Below are 23,384 nucleotides of genomic sequence, written 5' to 3'. Positions count from 1 at the left end.
TTTGTTCAGTACACGTAAATGAAAAGATCCGAAAATTGTTAATTATAACTTTATCACATAAAAATATTTCGTTTGTCGTTTGTTATCCGACGTCAAACTTTAAATTAAAATAATCAGTAGTTTGCGTTCTGGCTGAGTGTGCCATAATGGTGAAGGCCAAACATCGGCAAAGAATGGCTTTATTGCTCGTATGACGCGTTTCGTACCGATATCTTGCCAGTATCAATATCGATAACAGGCAACAATGGTCGAGATTCTCGATTTCCGAAACGGATGAACTGTCTATATACGTAATTAAGTTGTATGGAGGCCGCAGTGTGCGGGTCCTACTCGCAACTGGCCTATTTTATTAATTATTTTAAGTCAAACAAAGTTGGTATTTCTTAAAGTAAAAATTGTAACCGTAGAGTCGTATCTCAAAATTTCTGTGCTATTAACGAAGTTTGAAACTTTTATAATAACTGCTACTTTCTTGCCATAATTCTAAGGTTTAATAATTGAAATTCCACCGATCTCAGCCTTACTTACTCCACAGTGAGACTTTTGTTCTACAATCAATCCATGATTGCAGAATTTTTACAGGGGTTTGCTTATTACCAAATAGCGTCAACTGCCATTGCGGTGTGGAGTGCAAGAGTAATACGTATGAAAAAAAAAAGAAAAAGAACGAGGTACAGCTCATATACGAGACCTTTCTTTCGGTTTATCGCGTTTAGTCGCTGTCGCCGCACATGAACTGCAAGTGTTCTGAAAGCGAATGTTGTATACTCATCATGTTCACACTTCGCTAGTGAACTTCTTTGGACATACACTATGTGATCAAAAGTATCCGGACACCCCAATAAACATACGTTTTTCATATTAGGTGCATTGTGCTGCCACCTGCTGCCAGGTACTCCGTATCAGCGACTTCAGTAGTCATTAGACATAGTGAGAGAGCATTATAGGGCGCTCTGCGGAATTCACGACTTCGAACGTGGTCAGGTGATTGGGTGTCACTTGTGTCATGAGTCTGTACGTGAGATTTTCACACTCCTGAAGATCCCTAGGTCGACTGTTTCCGATGTGATAGTGAAGTGGAAACGTGAAGGGACAGGTACAGCACAAAAGCGTACAGGCCGACCTCGTCTGTTGACTGACAGAGACCGCCGACAGTTGAAGAGGGTCGTAATGTGTAATAGGCAGACATCTATCCAGACCATCACACGGGAATTCCAAACTGCATTAGGATCCACTGCAAGTACTATGACAGTTAGGCGGTAGGTGAGAAAACTTGGATTTTAGGGTCGGGCGGCTGCTCATAAGCCACACAACACGCTGGTAAATGACAAACGACCCCTCGCTTGGTATAAGGAGTGTAAACATCGGACGATTGAATAGTGGAAAAACGTTGCGTGGAGTGACGAATCACGGTACACAATGTGGTGATCCGATGGCAGGGTGTGGGTATGGCGTATGCCCGGTGAACGTCATCTGCCAGCGCGTCTAATGCCAACAGTAAAATTCGGAGTCGGTGGTGTCATGGTGTGGTCGTGTTTTTCATGGAAGGGGCTTGCACCCCTTGTTGTTTTGCGTGGCACTATCACAGCACAGGCCTACACTGATGTTTCAAGCAACTTCTTGCTTCCCACTGTTGAAGAGCGATTCAGGGTTGGCGATTGGATGTTTCAACACGATCGGGCACCTGTTCATAATGCACGGCATGTGGCGGAGTGGTTACACGGCAATTACATCCCTGTAATGGATTGGCCTGCACGTAGTCCTGACCTGAATCCTATACAACATCTTTGGGACGTTTTGGACCACCGACTTCGTGCCAGGCCTCACCAACCGACATCGATACCTTTCGTCAGTGCAGCACTCCGTGAAGAATGGGCTGAAATTCCCCAAGATACCTTCTGACTGAACGTATGGTTGGGACAGTGGAAGCTGTCATCAAGGCTGAGGGTGGGCGAACACCAAACTGAATTCCAATATTACCAGTGGAGTGGGCCACTAACTTGTGAGCCATTTTCAGCCAGGTGTCCGGATACTTTTGATCACAAAGTGTGTAGTGTATGACGATAGAACCAATTAGTGGCGGTCAGGAGGTTGTTTTGGTCTGACTGTATATCGTCGCGAGCATCATTTTGAGAGCTGTTGAAAATTTAAAACACGTCATACTTGACAGTATTATAAACAGAACTGTAAAGAAGGATGGAGTGTTACCTACATTCCTACATCTAGATACATTTATGTATACTCACGTAGTACTGTAAAACTAGCACGATAGACGGGGTATGTGTAATATTTCAGCAAGAAAGGCACAAATATTGATTTTAGAATGTGGTCGCTTTGTGACTCTGTAACATTGTTTGGCCATGCATCGTGTGCTACCACCCAGATGCCAGACTTCACGGTTGCGAATGTACCCTGAGAACGCAAGTGGTGACCTGCGGGCCTCTCATAAACTGAGACATTTATGAGAGCGACTCTATATACTCTCTTTGCCTGAAACAAAATGAGGAACTTCTATAGACAATACCAGTTATTATAGAGACAAGAACTGTGACCAGTGTTATTTACCTCTGTTTACTGTACGTGGCTCCCACCTGTTCGGTATGACTGGACAATCCCGTAACAGCGCTCGCTATGTTCCCTAAAAGGATGCAGTTTTACACAAACTAATTTTCTATATTTGTATAAATCTGACACGTTGCTCAAAAATGGCTCAAATGGCTCAAATGGCTCTGAGCACTGTGGGACTTAACATCTGAGGTCATCAGTCCCCTAGAACTTAGAACTACTTAAACCTAACCAACCTAAGGACATCATACATATCCATGTCCGAGGCAGGATTCGAACCTGCGACCGTAGCAGTCGCGCGGTTCCGGATGACGGGTTGCGCCAAGGTCTTCTTGTATTGTGGTGCTATGTCTTCAGACTTGAGATCGTTAAGTGGTCGAGTGATATATCTATTACTTTTCACAGATCTGTATTTGAAATATGAAATGTGTAATTACCAAGTTGGTTATAATGAGTGAATGTGAAGAACAGTGTTCTGATTGTATCGTTGCGAATTACAATCGAAATAAAAGGAAATGATTAGTGAAAGTATCTATGCTAGTATGTTCGTTTTGGAAAATAGCGATGAGGCATGGTAATTGGAGTCCGGATCGCCTCCAAAACAATCTTAATTCGCCTTCGTAGCTCGAATCGCCAAAGAACGCCATCACAATGGTGCTTGACGCAGAAGCTGCCGGTTCCACGAGTAGTGCTAAAATAAATTTCCATAACCGAGATCGATAGTAGCGAAGGTTTGATAATCACCAGAATTTACGACTATGTTCTGAATGAAATCCGAATGTTATCCGCAGTTGCGCTTGTGGATAAGGAGGTGTGACACTATTACTGGCGATCCGTCCGTCATGTGGGCCCATCAAACCTCGGCAGCCATTCTCTACTGCTCGGACCGGCACTCATCATCATCATCGATAAGAATACGTCACTACGTTCTCCACGTGCTTATGATTCATCTGCACGAAACAGTTACAATATTCTCAGTTCGGGAAGGACAGAAGCTCATTGAAACGAGGACAAAGACAATCTTTCAGACGTAGAAGGCTGAACGTCTTGAGGACATCCAAACTTTAGGACATTTCCAGAGTTTACATTTGAACAATGTAGACAACTTACAGGACACTATACAGTGGTTTGCTATACAAGATGATTTCATGTCATGAACCGTACTCCTCTACCTCACTTCTCCGCAGGCTAAATTTCTTATTAACACCTAGATTCGAACACCATGCCAACTTATTTAGCATTTGCCACGAAAACAGTTTGGAGCTGAACTGATTAATTGAACTGTCTGATTAATTGAACTTCTGCATCTGAATAAATCTGGTAGATTAGGTCACGATCTTCTTGTGCTGCGTTAAGTTAGCCGAACCGTCTGTGCAGCCGCAACGGAGGGCTATCTGCTGAGAGGCCAGATAAACGTGGGTACCTGAAAAAGGCCAGAAACTTCTCAGTAGTTGCAGGGGCAACAGTCCGGATGATTGGCTGATCTGACCTTGAAACATCAACCAAAATGGCCTTTATGTGCTGGTACTGTGAATGGCTGACAGCAAAGGGAAACTGCAGCCGTTATTCTTCCCCAGTTCATGTGGTTCTACCGTATGGTTAAATGACGATGGCATCGTCTTGGATGAAATATTCCGAGGGGCCTACTCAGGAGGACGTCGTTATCAGGAGAAACAAAACTGGCGTTCTACCGATCGGAGCGCGGAATGTTAGTTCCATTAATCGGCAGACATGTTAGAAAATTTTAAAAGGGATATGGATGGGTTGAAGTTAGATATAATGGGAATTAGTGAAGTTCGGTGTCAGGAGGAAAAGAACTTCTGATCAGGTGAATACAGGGTTATAAACACAAAGTAAAATATGGGTTATGCAGGTCTAATAATGAATGAGAAAACAGGAATGCGGAAATGAACCCACTATCGTAGCCAAAATAGACACGAAGCCAACACCCACCACAGTAGCGCAAATCTGTGTGCCAAGTAACACTGCAGATGATGAAGACATTAAAAGAATGTGTGATGAGATTAAAGAAATCATTCCGATACTTAAGGGAGAGGAAAATTTAATTGCGACGGGGGACTTGAATACGACAGCACGAACAGGAAGAGAAGAAAAAATAGTAGGGGAGTATGGACTGGGGAAAAGGAATGAAGGTAGAAGCTGCCTGGTAGCATTTTGTACAGATAATATCTTAATCGTCTCTAGCTCTTGGTTTAAGAATGATAAAAGAACGTTGTGTACGTGGAAGAGGTCTGGAGATACTGGAAAACTTCAGACTGATTATATAATAGTGAAACAGATATTTATGAATCACATCTTAAACTGTAGGACGTTTCCAGGGGCATTATTGGACTCTCCACCGCAATTTACTGCTTATGAACTGTAGATTAGAACTGAAGAAGTCGAAAAAAGCTAGGTAATTAAGAAGATGGGACCTGGGTAAGTTAAAAGAACCAGAGGCTGCTGAGAGATTCGGAGGGAGCATTTGTCAATGGTTAGCAGAAACCGGGAGAAAGAGAGGTGAAACAGTGAAACCAGCGGAGGATCGAATAGTTTGTGAAACCAGCAGAGGATCGAATAGGTAAAACGACAGAGCCTAGTACAAATCCTTAGAAATCACAGGAAATATTGAATTTAATTGATGAAAGGAGAAACTATAAAAATGCAGCAAATGAAGCAGGTAAATTCGAATACAGGCGTCTAAAAACGAGAGTGACAGAAAGTGCAAAGCAGCTAAGCACGAATGGCTCGAGGACAAATGCAAGTCGTATGAACATCAAAAACTCAGATGGAGAACTAGTATTAAGCAAAGAAGGGAAATCTGGAAAGTGGAATAAGTATACAGGGAGGCTATACAAGGGAAATGACTATGAAGGCAGTAGTATAAAAAGTGAAGAGCAATTAGATGAAGATGAGATGGCAGATATGATACTGAGAGAAAAATTTGACAGAGCGCTGATAGACCTAAGCCGAAACAAGGCCCCTAGAGTAGACAACATTCCGACAGAACTCTTTGGAATATACTCTTTGGAACTATGAAGGTAACTGTTGTAAAATAAAGGGAGCAGAAGCTTATTTACAGCTTGTACAGAAACCAGACGGCCGTTATAAGGGTCGAAGAACATGAAGTGGGAGTAGTTGTTGAGAAAGGAGTGAGACAGGGTTGTAGCCTTTTCTCGATATTATTCAATCTTAACATCGAGGAAGTTGTGAAGCAAAGAAAGAAGAAATTTGGAGAAGGAGTTAAAGTTTAGGGAGAAGAAATAAAAACTTTAAGGTTTATAGGTCAGTTAGAGACAGGAGAGAGACTTGGAAGAGCATTTGAATGAATGGATAGTGTCTTGAAAGGAGAATACGAGATGAAATCAACAAAAGCAAAACAAGGGTAATGGAATGTAATCGAATTAAATTAGGTGATTTAGTTATGAGGGAATTAGACTAGGAAAAGAAACATCAAAAGTAGTAGCCGGGTTCTGCAGTTTGGGCAGTAAAATAACTGGAGGCGGCCGAAGTAGGGAGGATATAAATTGTAGATTGGCAACAGCAAGAAAAGCGTTTCTGAAGAACAGAAGTTTGTTAACATCGAATGTTAGGAAGTCTTTTCTGAAGGTATTAGTCTGGAGTGTAGCCTTATATGGAAGCGAAACTTGGTCAATAAACGGTTCAGACAAGAAGAAAATAGAAGCTGTTGAAATCTGATGCTTCAGAAGAATGCTGTAGATTAAATGGGTAGACCGTGTAAACAACGAGAAGGTACCGGACAGAAATGGGGAGAAAAGAAATTTGTCGTACAACTTAACTAAAAGAAGGGATCGATTGGTAGGACATATTCCGAGATATTAATAAGGGTCACCAGTTTATTGCTGGAGGCATGTGGGGCCGGGAGGGGGGAGCAGGGGGGTGTAAAAATTGTAGAGGGAGGCCAAGATCTACTAAGGAGACTGTGTACACTAAGCTTGTCCGTTCTCTTTTAGAACTGCTGAGCGGTGAAAGATTCATTCCAGAAAGGATTGACGGAGTACATCGAAAAAGTTCAAAGAAGGGCAGCACGTTTAGTATTATCGCGAAATAGGAAAGAGAGTGTAGCTGAAATGATACAGGATTTGGAGTGGACATCATTAAAAGAAAGGCGTTTTTTGTTGGGCCGGAATCTTCTCATGAAATTCCAGTCACCAACTTTGTCCTCCGAATGCGAAAATATTTTATTGACACCGACCTACACAGGGAGAAACGATCACTGTGATAAAATAAGGCAAATTAGAGCTCCCCCAGAAAGCTATAGGTGTTCCTTCTTTCCGCGCGCTATACGAGATTGGAATAATAGAGAATTCTGAAGGTGGTTCGATAAAACCTCTGCCAGGCACTTAAATGTGATTTGCAGAGTATCCATGTAGATGTAGATCTAAATGTAGATGTAGATGTAGAAGACGCCCCAGTTCAGCAACACGTGTGGAGGCACCTGCGCACCTTTTCTGAGCACTTTGAAACAACCCTTGACCGATTCCCAGGCACCTTCAGGCACGTGATCCCATGTGGCCAATACCCGTTTCTAGGGTTCCGTACCTCAGTAGGTCGAAATCTGTTATCGGTCTGTCTGTACGAAACCCTTTTTCTCTTTAACGGTGGACATAAAGAGTTGAAATTTATGTCACATATTAAGAGCTACGGTCCCTTAGCGGTGTGAAAAAAATGAAGCTTTTGAGTCAATGTAATTAAAAGATACGCCATTTATGTCACTTATTTTCATACTCGTAAACTTACTCATTAAAACGTACAGGGTACCTACCGCTCACCTAGGATCATGACATTTGGGAAGAAGCAAGATTTCACACGACAACTAAAGGAAAAAATCCGATAATTGTAAATTTGTAGTTAAATCACACGATTTTTTCTTGCCATTTGTTTTCTGACTGTCTGTTAGCTAAGCCCCTTCTTTCTCAGGAACGGGTAGACGAATAAAGTAGAAGTTTGTGTCACATACTGAGGTCTGTAGTCCTTTTTCTTGTACAAATGTTAAGCTTCTGATTCAATGCAGTCAAAAGATACGGTCATTTACATTACATACGTATTTTCATGCTCTCAAACTCACTCATTAAAACCTAGAGGGTACTCCACCTTGACGTAGAGTCATAACATTTCAGAAGAAGAAAGATTTCACAGTGCACATAAAGTAAAAAAATTAAGAAAGTTGCTAATTTGTAATTATGTCATATGAAAAAAAAAATTTGTCACTCGTTATCCGACTTCAAACTTGTAACTAAAACGCTGTTCAGAGTCTTGGAATTCCTGTGACCAATATCTTGCCATTATCGATATCGACAACAGGCAAAAATCGTAGAGATCATCGATTCCTGGGACGGATAAACTGTCTACACACATAATTTAGTTTGTAGAGAACCTTCAGTATGCGAGTCATGCTGACACCTGAATGCAGACATTAGACTCTCTATTCCGGCGCCGAGATTATTTTAGTCTAGCGTGCTTTTAATTCTTTGTATCAGACGTGCAAAACGATACTCTTTTGGGTAGAGGGATGGGAACTGTACCAGTTGGCACACCGTTGCGCACCGGTCGCTCTACGATGCGTAGAACGGCCGAGGTGGCTTTCTTGACGATCTAATGTTTTTATCATAAGGACAATGGTGGATATTATCGAAATATCCGAATTATATTTATGGAAGTCCATGTTATTGCATGGACGAGGGGCTTCAGCTGGTGATATTTACGAGAAAAATACCACCACAGCCGTATTTTGAGAATGTCTTTGTCCTATCGCTCGACTAGTTTCGGTGGCACATTACCGCAATCCGTAGGCCCCACCGCTGCCAAAAGAGTATTTGACTTTCTTGGCATATTTACTGCGGGATCCTTGTTACTAATCCACGTACGCTAGAACAAGGATCTCACATTACATGCGCCAAGGAAATCAAATAATCTTTCCGCCGTGGTGGGACCTGAGGACAGGGGGAATGTGCCGCCGAAACTAGTCGTGTGATAGAACAAAGTTCGCAAGATACAGCTGTGGTGGTACTTTTTCTGATATATCTTTATTGTATACAAATTTAACACGACACATTTTCCGAGAATATTTTATACAAAATCGACTCGTTTTCCCTCGAACACTTGATTCTTCCACTCGGGAGTGACGTAAAAAGATCTTTCTTGGAACAACGTTTTAACGAGAATGAGATTTTCACTCTGCAGCAGAGTGTGCGCTGATATGAAACTTCCTGGCAGATTAAAACTGTGTACCCGACCGAGATTTTAATAATCATTTTCTAAATGTTGTGGATATAATAGGATCCAGGTGTTCATTAGAAGATGCTAGGCTGTTAATGGAAGAGGCCATACCTATGCAGTTTGATACAACTGAAATCTCACCCACTTCTCCCTCCGAAATTAGGAAAATAATAAACTTGCTTAAAAGCAAAAACTCACATGGAATTGATGGCATTTCCAGCAAAATACTAAAAGCTTGTTCTGAGCAGATAAGTAAGATTCTCAGCCACCTGTGTAATAGCTCTCTTGAATAGGGCATTTTCCCTGATAGACTAAAATATGCTATTGTTATACCTTTGCATAAAAATGGTGATAGATCTGATGTCAACAATTACCGTCCAATCTCCCTTCTAACAGCTTCATCCAAAATTATTGAGGAAGTAATGTATTCAAGAGTAGCTTTACATATCTGTAAAAATGTCAGTTTGGTTTCCAGAAAGGTTATTCAACAGAAAATGCCATATATGCTTTCACCAATCAAATTTTGAATGATCTGAATAACCGAACACCACCCATTGGGATTTTTTGTGATCTCTCAAAGGCTTTTGATTGTGTAAATCATGAAATTCTGCTAGACAAGCTCAAGTATTGGGGCATGAGTGGGACAGTGCACAAATGGTTTAATTCGTACCTAACTGGAAGAGTGCAGAAAGTTGAAATAAGCAGTTCTCATAATATGCAAAGATCAGCACATTCCTCAAACTGGGGAACTATCAAGAATGGGGTTCCACAAGGGTCGGTCTTGGGTCCTTTGTTGTTCTTAATATACACTCCTGGAAATGGAAAAAAGAACACATTGACACCGGTGTGTCAGACCCACCATACTTGCTCCGGACACTGCGAGAGGGCTGTACAAGCAATGATCACACGCACGGCACAGCGGACACACCAGGAACCGCGGTGTTGGCCGTCGAATGGCGCTAGCTGCGCAGCATTTGTGCACCGCCGCCGTCAGTGTCAGCCAGTTTGCCGTGGCATACGGAGCTCCATCGCAGTCTTTAACACTGGTAGCATGCCGCGACAGCGTGGACGTGAACCGTATGTGCAGTTGACGGACTTTGAGCGAGGGCGTATAGTGGGCATGCGGGAGGCCGGGTGGACGTACCGCCGAATTGCTCAACACGTGGGGCGTGAGGTCTCCACAGTACATCGACGTTGTCGCCAGTGGTCGGCGGAAGGTGCACGTGCCCGTCGACCTGGGACCGGACCGCAGCGACGCACGGATGCACGCCAAGACCGTAGGATCCTACGCAGTGCTGTAGGGGACCGCACCGCCACTTTCCAGCAAATTAGGGACACTGTTGCTCCTGGGGTATCGGCGAGGACCATTCGCAACCGTCTCCATGAAGCTTGGCTACGGTCCCGCACACCGTTAGGCCGTCTTCCGCTCACGCCCCAACATCGTGCAGCCCGCCTCCAGTGGTGTCGCGACAGGCGTGAATGGAGGGACGAATGGAGACGTGTCGTCTTCAGCGATGAGAGTCGCTTCTGCCTTGGTGCCAATGATGGTCGTATGCGTGTTTGGCGCCGTGCAGGTGAGCGCCACAATCAGGACTGCATACGACCGAGGCACACAGAGCCAACACCCGGCATCATGGTGTGGGGAGCGATCTCCTACACTGGCCGTACACCACTGGTGATCGTCGAGGGGACACTGAATAGTGCACGGTACATCCAAACCGTCATCGAACCCATCGTTCTACCATTCCTAGACCGGCAAGGGAACTTGCTGTTCCAACAGGACAATGCACGTCCGCATGTATCCCGTGCCACCCAACGTGCTCTAGAAGGTGTAAGTCAACTACCCTGGCCAGCAAGATCTCCGGATCTGTCCCCCATTGAGCACGTTTGGGACTGGATGAAGCGTCGTCTCACGCGGTCTGCACGTCCAGCACAAACGCTGGTCCAACTGAGGCGCCAGGTGGAAATGGCATGGCAAGCCGTTCCACAGGACTACATCCAGCATCTCTACGATCGTCTCCATCGGAGAATAGCAGCCTGCATTGCTGCGAAAGGTGGATATACACTGTACTAGTGCCGACATTGTGCATGCTCTGTTGCCTGTGTCTATGTGCCTGTGGTTCTGTCAGTGTGATCATGTGATGTATCTGACCCCAGGAATGTGTCAATAAAGTTTCCCCTTCCTGGGACAATGAATTCACGGTGTTCTTATTTCAATTTCCATGAGTGTATATCAATGACTTGCCATTTTATATTCATGAAGAGGCAAAGTTAGTTCTCTTTGCTGATGATACAAGTATAGTAATCACACCTGAGAAACAAGAATTAACTGATGAAATTGTTAATAATGTCTTTCAGAAAATTACTAAGTGGTTCCTTGTAAACGGACTCTCACTGAATTTTGATAATACACAGTACATACAGTTCCATACAGTAAATGGTATGACGCCATTAATAAATATAGACCTTAATCAGGAGCATATAACTAAGGTAGAATATTCAAAATTTTTAGGTGTGTCCATTGATGAGAGATTAAATTGGAAGAAACACATTGATGATCTGCTGAAACGTTTGAGTTCAGCTACTTATGCAATAAGGGTCATTGCAAATTTTGGTGATAAACATCTTAGTAAATTAGCTTACTACGCCTATTTTCACTCATTGCTTGCATATGGCATCACATTTTGGGGTAATTCATTACTGAGGAACAAGGTATTTATTGCACAAAAGCGTGTAGTCAGAATAATAGCTGGAGTCCACCCAAGATCATCCTGCAGACATTTATTTAAGAATCTAGGGATATTCACAGTAGATTCTCGGTATATATACTCTCTTATGAAATTTGTTATTAACAACCAAACCCAATTCAAAAGTAATAGCAGTGTGTATAACTACAATACTAGGAGAAAGGATGATCTTCACTATTCAAGATTAAATCTAACTTTGGCACAGAAAAGGGTGAATTATACTGCCACTAAAGTCTTTGGTCACTTACCAAATAGTATCAAAAGTCTGACAGATAACCAACAAGTATTTAAGAAGAAATTAAAAGAATTTCTGAATGACAACTCCTTCTACTCCATAGAGGAATTTTTAGATATAAATTCAGAAAAAAAGAAAAAAAAATTAAAAAAAAATAAAAAATAAGAAAGTTGTTATATTAACTTAATTATGTTGTTAAATTAACTTAATTATGTCATGTATTGGAAAATTTGACTCGTTCCACATCATTACGAAATATCGTATTTGTGATCCATGGAACTAGTATTAATCTAATCTAATCTAATCCAATCTAATCACATAAGTTGAGCGCTGTCGGGCTCGGCTAGCACTTGGGTGGGTGACCATCCGGGTTTGCCGAGCATTTTTGGCAAGCGGGATGTACTCAGCCCATGTGTGGCTGACTGATTTAAAGGTAACGGCTCCAGTCACGAAAACTGAAATGGGCAGGAGAACCGTATCCTGCTCTTCATATTCGAATCCAGTGACGCTTTTCAGTCAGGATGACACGGCTGTCGGTCGGTAACTTTGGGCCTTCGGAAGCCTGTTCGGGCGGAGTATTTTACTTATACACTATGTGATCAAAAGTATACGGACACCCCAATAAACATACGTTTTCCATATTAGGTGCATTGTGCTGCCACCTACTGCCAAGTACTCCATATCAGCGACCTCAGAAGTCATTAGACATCGTGAGAGAGCAGAATGGGGCACTCCGCGGAACTCACCGACTTCGAAAGTGGTCAGGTGACTGGGTGTCACTTGTGTCATACATCTGTACCCGATATTTCTACACTCCTAAGCATCCCTAGTTCGACTGTTTCCGCTGTGATAGTGAAGTGGAAACGTGAAGGGACACGTACAGCACAAAAGCGTACAGGCCGACCTCGTCTGTTGACTGACAGAGACCGCCGACAGTTGAAGAGGGTCGTAATGTATAATAGGCAGACATCTATCTAGAGCATCACACAGGAATTCCAAACTGCATTAGGATCCACTGCAAGTACTATGACAGTTAGGCGGTAGGTGAGAAAACTTGGATTTTAGGGTCGGGCGGCTGCTCATAAGCCACACAACACGCTGGTAAATGCCAAACGACCCCTCGCTTGGTATAAGGAGCGTAAACATCGGACGATTGAATAGTGGAAAAACGTTGCGTGGAGTGACGAATCACGGTACACAATGTGGCGATCCGATGGCAGGGTGTGGGTATGGCGTATGCCCGGTGAACGTCGTTTGCCAGCGTCTCTAGTGCCAACAGTAAAATTCGGAGTCGGTGGTGTCATGGTGTGGTCGTGTTTTTCATGGAAGGGGTTGCACCCCTTGTTGTTTTGCGTGGCACTATCACAGCACAGGCCTACATTGATGTTTTAAGCACCTTCTTGCTTTCCACTGTTGAAGAGTAATTCGGGGATGGCGATTACATCTTTCGGCACTGTCGAACACCTGTTCATGACGCACGGCCTGTGGTTACACAACAATAACATCCCTGTAATGGACTGGCATTCACAGAGTCCTGACATGAATCCTGTAGAACAGCTTTGGTATGTTTTGGAACTCCGACTTCATGCCAAGCCTCACCGACCGACATTGTACCTCCCCTCAGTGCAGCACTCCGTGAAGAATGGGCTGCCATTCCCCAAGAAACCTTCCAGCACCTGATTGAACGAATGCCTCCTAGAGTGGAAGCTGTCATGAAGGCTAAGGGTTGGCCAACACCATACTGAATTCCAGAATTGCCGAAGGAAGGTGCCACGAACATGTAAGTCATTTTCAGCCGGGTGTCCGGATAGTTTTGATACACACACACACACACACACACACACACACACACACACACACACACACAGAGAGAGAGAGAGAGAGAGAGAGAGAGAGAGAGAGAGAGACTGAGAGAAACGGAGAGGATTAGAGTTGGAGAGAGAGAAAAGAGGGAAGAGGCAGGAGAAGACAGGGGGAGAGGTGTGAGAGAGCTGTGGAAACGAGCTGGAAAGAGGGTATAGAGAAATAAAGAGGTAAGTGGAGCGAGGAGGTAGAGGAACGAAGGACGGGATCGAGGAGGACGCAGAGAGACTCTTAGCAGACGTGTGTAACCTCGAGACTGACCTGGCAATAAGAGACATGGACACGGGGATAGTGCTCATGGACCGCCCGCCCACGAGGTAGTCGTCTGCTCCGGAGGAGCGCGCGAAGAAGCCGTAGTAGACGCCGATGGCGGCGCTCACCGACAGCATCAGCGCGAACACCGTGTAGTCGACGACGCCCAGCAGCGGCGCCTCGCCCCTCGAAACGCTCATGCTGCGTCCTCAACTCCGGCAAGCACAGCGAGCAGGTGTTCTCCTAGCTGCTGGAAGTGTAGGAGAGGCTGCCGAAATACTGTACGATTTACTTCTAGAAAATTGTCAACTGAAGAAAACTTGAAAGTACACTACTGGCCATTAAAATTGCTACACCACGAAGATGGCGTGCTACAGGCGCGAAATTTAACCGGCAGGAAGAAGAGGCTGTGATATGCAAATGATAAACTTTTCAGAGCATTCACACAAGGTTGGCGCCGGTGGCGACACCTACAACGTGCGGACATGAGGAAAGTTTTCAGCCGATTTCTCATACACCTGGTTGCCTGGTGAAACGTTGTTGTGATGCCTCGTGTAAGGAGGAGAAATGCATACCATCACGTTTCCGACTTTCATAAAGGTCGGATTGTAGCTTATCGCGATTGTGGTTTGCCGTATCGCGACATTGCTGCTCGCGCTGGTCGATCTCCAATGACTGCTAGCATAATATGGAATCGGTGGGTTCAGGAAGGTAATACGGAATGCCGTGCTGGATCCCAACGGCCTCGTATCACTGGCAGTCGAGATGACAGGCATCTTATCCGCGTGGCTGTAAAGCATCGTGCAGCCACCTCTCGATCCCTGAGTCAACAGATGGGGACGTTTGCAAGAAAACAACCATCTGCACGAACAGTTCGACGACGTTTGCAGCAGCATGGACTATCAGCTCGGAGACCGTGGTTGCGGTTACCCTTGATGTTGCATCACAGATAGGAGCGCCTGCGATGGTGTACTCAACAACAAATCAGGGTGCACGAATGGCAAAACGTCATTTTTTCGGATGAATCCAGGTTCTGTTTACTGCATAATGACGGTCGCATCCGTATTTGGCAACATCGCGGTGAACGCACGTTGTAAGCGTGTATTCGTCATCGCCATACTGGCGTTATCACCCGGCGTGATGGTATGGGGTGCCATTGGTTACACGTCTCGGTCACCTCTTGTTCGCACTGACGGCACTTTGAACAGAGGACGTTACATTTCAGATGTGTTACGACCTGTGGCTCTACCCTTAATTCAATCCCTGTGAAACCCTACATTTCAGCTGGATAATGCACGACCGCATGTTGCAGGTCCTGTACGGGCCTTTCTGGATACAGAAAATGTTCGACTGCTGCCCTGACCAGCACATGATCCAGATTTCTCACCAACTGAAAATGTCCGGCCAATGGTGGCCGAGCAACTGCCTAGTCACAATACGCCAGTCACTACCCCTTGATGAAGTGTGGTATCGTGTTGAAGCTGCATGGGCAGCTGTACCTGTACACGCCATCAAAGCTTTGCTTGACTCAAGGTTGTTATTACGGCCAGAGGTGGTTGTTCTGGGTACTGATTGCTCAGGATCCATGCACCCAAATTGCGTGAAAATTTAATCACATGTCAGTTCTAGTATAATATATTTGTTCAATGAATATCCATTTATCATCTGCATTTTTTCTTGGTGTAGCAATTTTAATGTTCAGTAGTGTGCTTCATTTATAAGAATATGCGAGGTGTGTTTTTTAAGTAAGTTCCGTTTTGCCACGCTGGGACCGCAGCGCTGCGGTCGGCGTTCTGCGCATGCGCACTGGGTACCTACATCTGTTGTCAGCGCTCTGACGCCATTACAGTCTGATTCCTCTTTGTTTACGTTCTGTACTGAGTGTTTAAGATGCCTCTGATAATCGTGAGTCCCACCGACTGTGAAGTACGGGCTGTTATATGATTTCTTAGTGCTAAAGTCCTAAAAGAGCTCAATATAGGTGCAGGAAATGGACAATAAGGTGAGGGAAAACAGACGCTTTACGATTTTCTCCTTGCTGGATGACTTTCCTAATATTTCTCGTAGTGTTTTGTGTGGCATTGTGACCCAGAACTTGAATTAGTGAAAATTGTGTGCACGTTGGGTACCGAAAATGTTGACAGATGTGCACAAAACCAAACGTTTAGACAGTGCATTGCCTTCCCTTGAGCGGTACCACAACGACGGTGATAATTTCTTAAACCAGATTGTTACAGGCAATGAAACGTGGGTAGCCTATGTCACACCAGATTCCAAGCAACAGTCCGTAGAATGGCGGCATTCAGATTCACCCAGAAAAGAAAACAATTTCTGCTCGGAAAATCATGCGCACGGTTTTTTGGGACAGAAAAGGAGTATTGCTTCTAGAATTTCTGTCTCGTAATGAGACAATCAATGCAGCAGCTTACTGTAAGACATTGCACAATCTGCGCTGTTCCATTCAGAACGAAAGACGTGGCAAGTTGAGCAAGGGCATCGTTTTGCTGCAAGACAATGCCCGTCCGCATGTGGCGAATCAGACCAAAGATCTCATCACATCTTTTCGATGGGAAACTCTAGATCATCCTCTGTACAGCCACGATCTTGCGCCCAGTGACTACCCTCTGTTCCTGCACTTGAAGAAACACCTGGGCGGTCAGCGTCTTCAAGACGATGACGAAGTCAAAACAGTTGTGATGCAGTGGTTAACAAGTCAGGCGGCAGACTTCTATGAGGAGAGTATTCAAAAATTAGTACAAGGTTATGACAAGTGCCTCAATATTGACAGAAATTATGTAGAAAAGTACATTAAGGTACAGGCTTTCATGTAAAAAAAATTATTGAGATATCTTAGCAAGTCTTTTTTTAATTACAAAACGGTACTTACTTAAAAAAGACGCCTCGTAATACGATGAACATAAGGCACTGTTTGTTAATATTGAAACAATTAATCCACATGAGACAATGGTTATAAACTCACATTTTAGTAAATGACTACACAAAAATATTTGCCGTGATTAGTACCATTTGTTCCACGTTCATGCACAAGGCACTCGGTATCTGGCGAGGGAGGGAGGGAGGAGGGGGAGGAGGAGCAGATTAGTATTTAACGTCCCGTCGACATCGAAGTCGTTGGAGACGGAGCACAAGCTCGTATTAGGGAAGGATGGAGAAGGAAAGCGGCTGCGCAATTTCAAAGGAACCATCCCAGAATTTGCCTTAAGCAATTTAGGGAAATCACGGAAAACCTAAATCAGTATGGCCCGAATGTGGGTTCATTGTACTAACAACTGCGCCATCCCTCTCGGTTCTTTTGTGTAGAAATTGCGTGAGCATGGACTGAAATGGGAAAAAGCATATGTACACTCTTGATCAGGTCGTTGCAGAAAACGAGAAAGAGGATATGTCTTATTGGAGAACATAAAAAGTGGAATACGAAAGCTAATTTTGAGAAGAATAAGAAGACTGAATTTCTTTGTTTTGGAGAGGAAGGAAGCAACTTTGACATTGGCATTCGTCAAATTAAAGTGTGCAGACAATTTAAGTACGTCGATAGTATCGTATTATGTGAAGCAACAAAAATATCCAATAACGGATCAGGCAGGAAATGGAGGGCATCCAAAAATTAAATCCTATACTTTGGTCCTAAAAATGAGTTAAAAGTTAAATTAGATTAAACAAATCCATCGAGTAACCAATAAAAAGTTATGGAAGTGAGTGTTGAGAACTTACCGAAAGAAATAAAAAAAGGCTCAGAGCCTTAGAAATGGACCACCTTAGAATTGTATAAAGAAATTTGACCGCTCAAGAAATGAAGAAATAAGAGAAAGGACGCAGACCCATCATAGTATTAAGGACAGAATAAAAGACAGACAGGTGGGATGGTTGGGACAAGTCGAAAGAATGGAAGAAGACAGATATCCAAAGAGACCACTTTAATGGCAACCTCTCGGAAGGAGAAGAAGAGGAAATCACGGAAAGATGGCTAAGGGCTATTCAAGAAGCGATGGAGGGAGAGGAACAGAAGAGGATGAGGAGGGATTAAGGCATAAGTTTCCCGTGTCACTGAATATTTTTAAAATCTGTAGTGATACAACTATAGAGGCTTGCCAAAAGATATACACCATTTTAGAGTCGGCAGTTCAGTCTGAAACACGATTTTATTTACTATTGATCAGGTTTTACGTGCAGGGCCTTTAATTACCCAGTTATCAAGTATTTAACTCTGTTTGAAGCCACAACCTATATATATCTTTCAACAAGTCTAAGGTAACGACATTGAAAGAGACAATGTGCAGTCGGTTCAAAGACTGGAATTGGAAACCGCTTAATCAGGCAGGCTGGCAAATTTAACTACTTAAGATAACTTCCATAGTACTCAAGGGAGCTACAGAGGGTAAAAACTGTAGGGGAAAATAGAAATTGGAATATATCCAAGAAATAATTGAAGACGATGGGTGCAAGTATTGCTCTGAGTTAAAGAAGTTAGCGCAGGACAGGAATTCTTACCCATCCATACCCAACCAGCCAGAAAACTGATCAAAAAAAGAAATAAAAAAAATGTTTAATCTCCTACAGTGAAGATCTGAAAAATAAATTTCAGCATGTGTTCACTATAAAGAGAAGTGACCTGTTGAGATAGTGTAAAATGAAATCCCTGACAAAAATGGCTGGAGATACCCTTAGAGGTCAAATAAGGATCGAAAGCAACAGGCAAGAACTAAAGACAATAGAAATGGAAACCAAAACGCAACTGATACAAGCCCAAGTGCAGGGCAAAAGACGTAAGAAGAAACTTCCTGGCAGATTAAAACTGTGTGCCGGACCGAGACTCGAACTCGGGACCCTTGCCTTTCGCAGGCAATTGCTCTACCAACTGAGCTACCCAAGCACGACTCACGCCCCCTCCTCACAGCTTTACTTCTGCCAGTACCTCGTCTCCTACCTTCCAAACTTTGCAGAAGCTCTCCCGTGAACCTTGCAGAACTAGAACTCCTGAAAGAAAGGATATTGCAGACACATGGCTTAGCCACAGCCTGGGGGCTATTTCCAGGCGAAGGTCCCGAGTTCGAGTCTCGGTCTGGCACACAGTTTTAATCTGCCAGGAAGTTTCATATCAGCGCACATTCCGCTGCAGAATGAAAATCTCGTTCTGGAAACCTAAGAAGAAGTTTTTACTCTGCAAACCGGTTGGTGGAAGAGATGTAGTAAAGCCGTGGAAGAGATGGCAGGATGAGCTTGAATTAGAGTACCATGACGTTATTGTTGATCACCGAAGTGGTTCCCTCAGACCCTTCGATTAAAGAACACTTAGTGATTGGGGCAGCATGAGCTGTGGAAATCCATTTGAATAAACAAGTAACCGCGAAAGATGCGGTGAATGATACACATGCCATTTGAAATTCTCAAATTCTATATCAATGGTGTTTTGCAGTAGACAGCTTTCTTTATGGCAGCCTTGGTACATAGGGTTTTTGGGATATAGGCCATGCTGCGAGATACAGATACAGTACATCTGATGTAACTAGAACTACCAGTTTCAAGTATTCATTTTTAAAAGAAATTAATATCAGAGGATTTTAAAATCTGTCTGCACAAGTTCCTCCAGCAGGAGACAAAACGTTACAGACAGCTTACGATCACAGCCTAAACTCCAAACACCAAATGTCTTCCAGGATAGTTTCTAGAGATATGGAGTGAGCAATCACATAGGAACAGTTGTAGATAAAGTATAAGGTTGGTGCATAAGGTCGAAGCGTTCTTGTTTTGCGTGTTGGTATTCCGGTTGCTAATGGTTTATTTATCGATTGTCATTTTTATTTGTAGTTCATTGTTGCTATTTGAGATTTCATATTGTCATTTAGGGATAGTGAGTGGAACTGTGGACGCTAGAAAATGGAGTACCAAGTGGAGAAATCGGAACGTTTCCGACATATTCTTCGGTTTGAGTTGAATAGAGGGGTGGAAGCGAATGCAAAATGGTTTTTTCGTGTTAAGGAGGATTGTTTTGACATTAGTGACTTCCCATGTTCAGGAAGACCTTCGAGGTTTGATAGAGACTGTTTACACGCTTTAATACACAGTGATTCACGTCATTGTACTTAAGAGCGGCAAATGTGATGAATCGTGATAATTCCAGCACCACGTGACATTCGCATGTAATGGGGGAGGTTAAAAATCGAATGTAAGTGTACCGCATGCTTTAACCCAAAATTACAAAACTCAGCGGGTGGCAATATGTGCAATTCTGCTTGCTCGTCATCAAATGGTTCATGAAAAACACCGATCATTCCTATCCTGTGTCATTACTGGTGACGAGGAAGGTACCTTTATGCTAACACTGGGAAAAGCAAAGAACGGTTGAACTCAAACAAAACATCAACTGCCCATACAAAGACCTGCGCGCAGCCACAAAAGATAATGTTATGCGTCTCGTGGAACAGCGACTGTTTGGTGTACTACGAATTGCTTCCCCGAAGATTTCCCACCACTGCTGACATTTACTGACAGCAACTGAGGCGTCTTGCAGGCGCAGTCCAAAAACGACCAAGAAGGCTGCGTGAGGTGGTATTTCTCCGCGATAACACCCGCCCGCTTTCGGTCAGACTGACAAGAAACACCGCACAGGAGTTGGCTTGGTAAGTCATTCTGCACCCACCTTATTCACCTAATCTTGGCCGTAAGATTTTCACCTTTTCCACTCTCTATCGAACAACCTTCAAGAAACTTTCTTTCGGGATGAAAATGTGTTTCGAACATGGCTCGACGAGTTCTTTGCCTCAAAATCAAGTCATTTCTACAGTCGCAGAATCGAAAAGTTACCCCAGCGGTGGTAGACTGTTGTAATATAAAACTTCCTGGCAGATTAAAACTGTGTGCCCGACCGAGACTCGAACTCGGGACATTTGCCTTTCGCGGGCAAGTGCTCTGCCAACTGAGCTACCGAAGCACGACTCAGGCTCGGTACTCACAGCTTTACTTCTGCCAGTACCTCGTCTCCTACCTTCCAGACTTTACAGAAGCTCTCCTGCGCAGGAGAGCTTCTGTAAAGTTTGGAAGGTAGGAGACGAGGTACTGGCAGAAGTAAAGCTGTGAGTACCGGGCGTGAGTCGTGCTTGGGTAGCTCAGTTGGTAGAGCACTTGCCCGCGAAAGGCAAAGGTCCCGAGTTCGAGTCTCGGTCGGGCACACAGTTTTAATCTGCCAGGAAGTTTCATATCAGCGCACACTCCGCTGCAGAGTGAAAATCTCATTCTGTTGTAATATAATTTATATCTGTTGTGTTTACTAAACTTATGAAAAAACGTTACGAATTAAGCACCAACACAATAATTGGCAGACCCTGACGAAGTGGCAAGACACTAGAACACTGCAGTTCGTATATTAAACGAGATTATACATAACGCCGGCCGCGGTGGCCGAACGGTACTAGACGCTTCAGTCCGGAACCGCGAGACTGCTACGCTCGCAGGTTCGAATCCCGCCTCGGGAATGGATGTGTGTGATGTCCTTAGGTTAGTTAGGTTTAAGTAGTTATAAGTTCTAAAGGACTGATGACCTCAGATGTTAAGTCCCATAGTGCTCAGAGCCATTTGAGCAATTTTTATACATAACATTTGTTTCAGATACCTGGGAGAGATTATACAGAAAACAGGACTAAACTCGACAGCCAATGAAGAAAGAGTTGCAAAGCTACAAAAAGCTTACAGACTTACACGGGACCATTACAACAAAAAAGTATTTCCGTTAATGCCAAATTAAGACAATACAAAACAGTAGTCTTACCAGAAGCCTTGTATGCCTCAGAAACGACAGTAATCAAGGAAAGAACGAAAATCAAGGAAATGGAAAAGCAAGAGAGGAAAATTCTAAGAATGATCTATGGGCCAGTTCAGAGACTGGGGATCTGGATAAAAATACCGACAAAAGACCTATACAAACAGACAGACACAATTACAGATAACATCAGAAAAAGAAGGGCTGAATTGTATGGGCACATTTATAGGATGAACGAAAATAGGCTGATCAAGAAGATTTTTTAACATAGTGATGAGTAATATGATGAAAAATAACTGGACAAGGGAAACCATGGAAGACCTCAAGAAACTAAATATCTCCACATAAGAAATAACAAACAGAGAGAAATACAGAGAAAAGTCAGGAAACAGGAATTCGAGAAAACATCAAAAGCGAAGAAACCAGGAAAGAAGTGGACAGAAGAGAGGAAGACGAAACACAGTGAACATATGAGAGGTTTCTGGGAAGAGAAAAGAAAGAGACAAAACAAAGTGCCATGCAAATTGATTGTGTTAACGCTCTCCTAAATAGGGAATTAACGATAGTAATAATAAACATTAACATTTGTACTGCTATAGTGGAAAATACTGCTCAATGCAATGGGCGTATTGCAAGTCGAATTAATAGGAGACATCGAGCGTATAGGAGAAAAACGGCCCCAGTGGCTGATTGATTAGAAACAAAATATTACACCAATGTTGAAAAATCTTTTAGCTTACATTTCAGTTTAGAAAACTTCAAGAGCGTTCTTTTAGGGCAGTATTCTTCAGCTCACACAATTTTCCGTGGAAGAACTCGATCAATGACACGTATTCACATTTAATGGCAGGGTATAGTAATTCAGCGTAATTTTACTGACCTTAACGTTTTCCGCAAAAGCGTAGTTGCACTTTCTCTGGAAGCGAATTCAGCGAGCGGTACACATGAGGGGCTGGCTCGCCACTTCACATCAAGCGCCTCACTGCCAGCAGCGCACTGTGTCTTTTTATCAGCCATCTCCCGGTTCCCCTTTCTTTTTGCGCTGTTTTACACACACCACACTCAACACGTCAGTGTGTATCAAGAGATAACCAGAAGCGTAACAGCGCATTGACCAAGTTTACATCTACGCAACATACTCTGTAATCGTTCTGACCTTCTGAGCTCACAAGAAGTGTTTGTCCGTTCCTATAAAATGTAGTCTAAGGATTTTATCAAACAGGATTTTTTCCTCTGCAAAGGAGCATGATAACGCGAATGTGTGCTGAAGCAGTGGTAACACGATAAGCGTTCACTGTATTTGTGCCACATCATTCACTTATACGTTTTAACTGTGAGTTTTGGCGGCGTATAAGACGCCCTGGCGTTAAACACACGCCCCACTTTTTAAGAGCTATTTCAGGGAAAAAATTTCTCATTTAATACGTCTACTGCAAAACAATAATAACACATATGTCCAATGTAAATACGAATATTTAGGCAATGTATATAGGAAAAAGTACTCACATATAATTCTCGTCATCAAAACCGCAAAATTCATGCTCAGAGCTGAAGGAAGAAATACTTGAATCCATCATGTCAGAAACTGAATCTTAATAAAATAAGTTATCCTCTGTATTGTCCAAGGTATACTGATTCCACACTTCTTAAACGATTTAATCACTGTTTTAGTTTTTATAGAGTTCCACGAAGCTTTGACCGACTCACA

General features: G+C 43.4%; 1 protein-coding gene across 1 annotated transcript in view; it reads right to left on the bottom strand.

Annotated features, from left to right (window-relative positions):
* LOC126092361 (sodium-coupled monocarboxylate transporter 1-like) overlaps positions 1 to 22,675 on the bottom strand; it is a 300,651-nt gene extending 277,976 nt beyond the window's left edge. The window contains exons 1-2 of the mRNA XM_049907903.1: positions 22,557 to 22,675; positions 13,912 to 14,149 (exon numbers count right to left, since the gene is read on the bottom strand). Coding sequence (XP_049763860.1) covers positions 13,912 to 14,102 — 191 coding nt within the window. The 5' untranslated portion in view covers positions 14,103 to 14,149; positions 22,557 to 22,675. The remainder of the gene's footprint in view (positions 1 to 13,911; positions 14,150 to 22,556) is intronic.
* Positions 22,676 to 23,384: the final 709 nt, after the last annotated feature.

The sequence above is a fragment of the Schistocerca cancellata genome, chromosome 7 (genome assembly GCF_023864275.1).
Source record: "Schistocerca cancellata isolate TAMUIC-IGC-003103 chromosome 7, iqSchCanc2.1, whole genome shotgun sequence".
In the NCBI taxonomy this organism is placed as follows: domain Eukaryota; kingdom Metazoa; phylum Arthropoda; class Insecta; order Orthoptera; family Acrididae; genus Schistocerca; species Schistocerca cancellata.
Note: the sequence above shows the minus strand (reverse complement) of the source record. Positions and strands in the feature narration are given on the sequence as shown.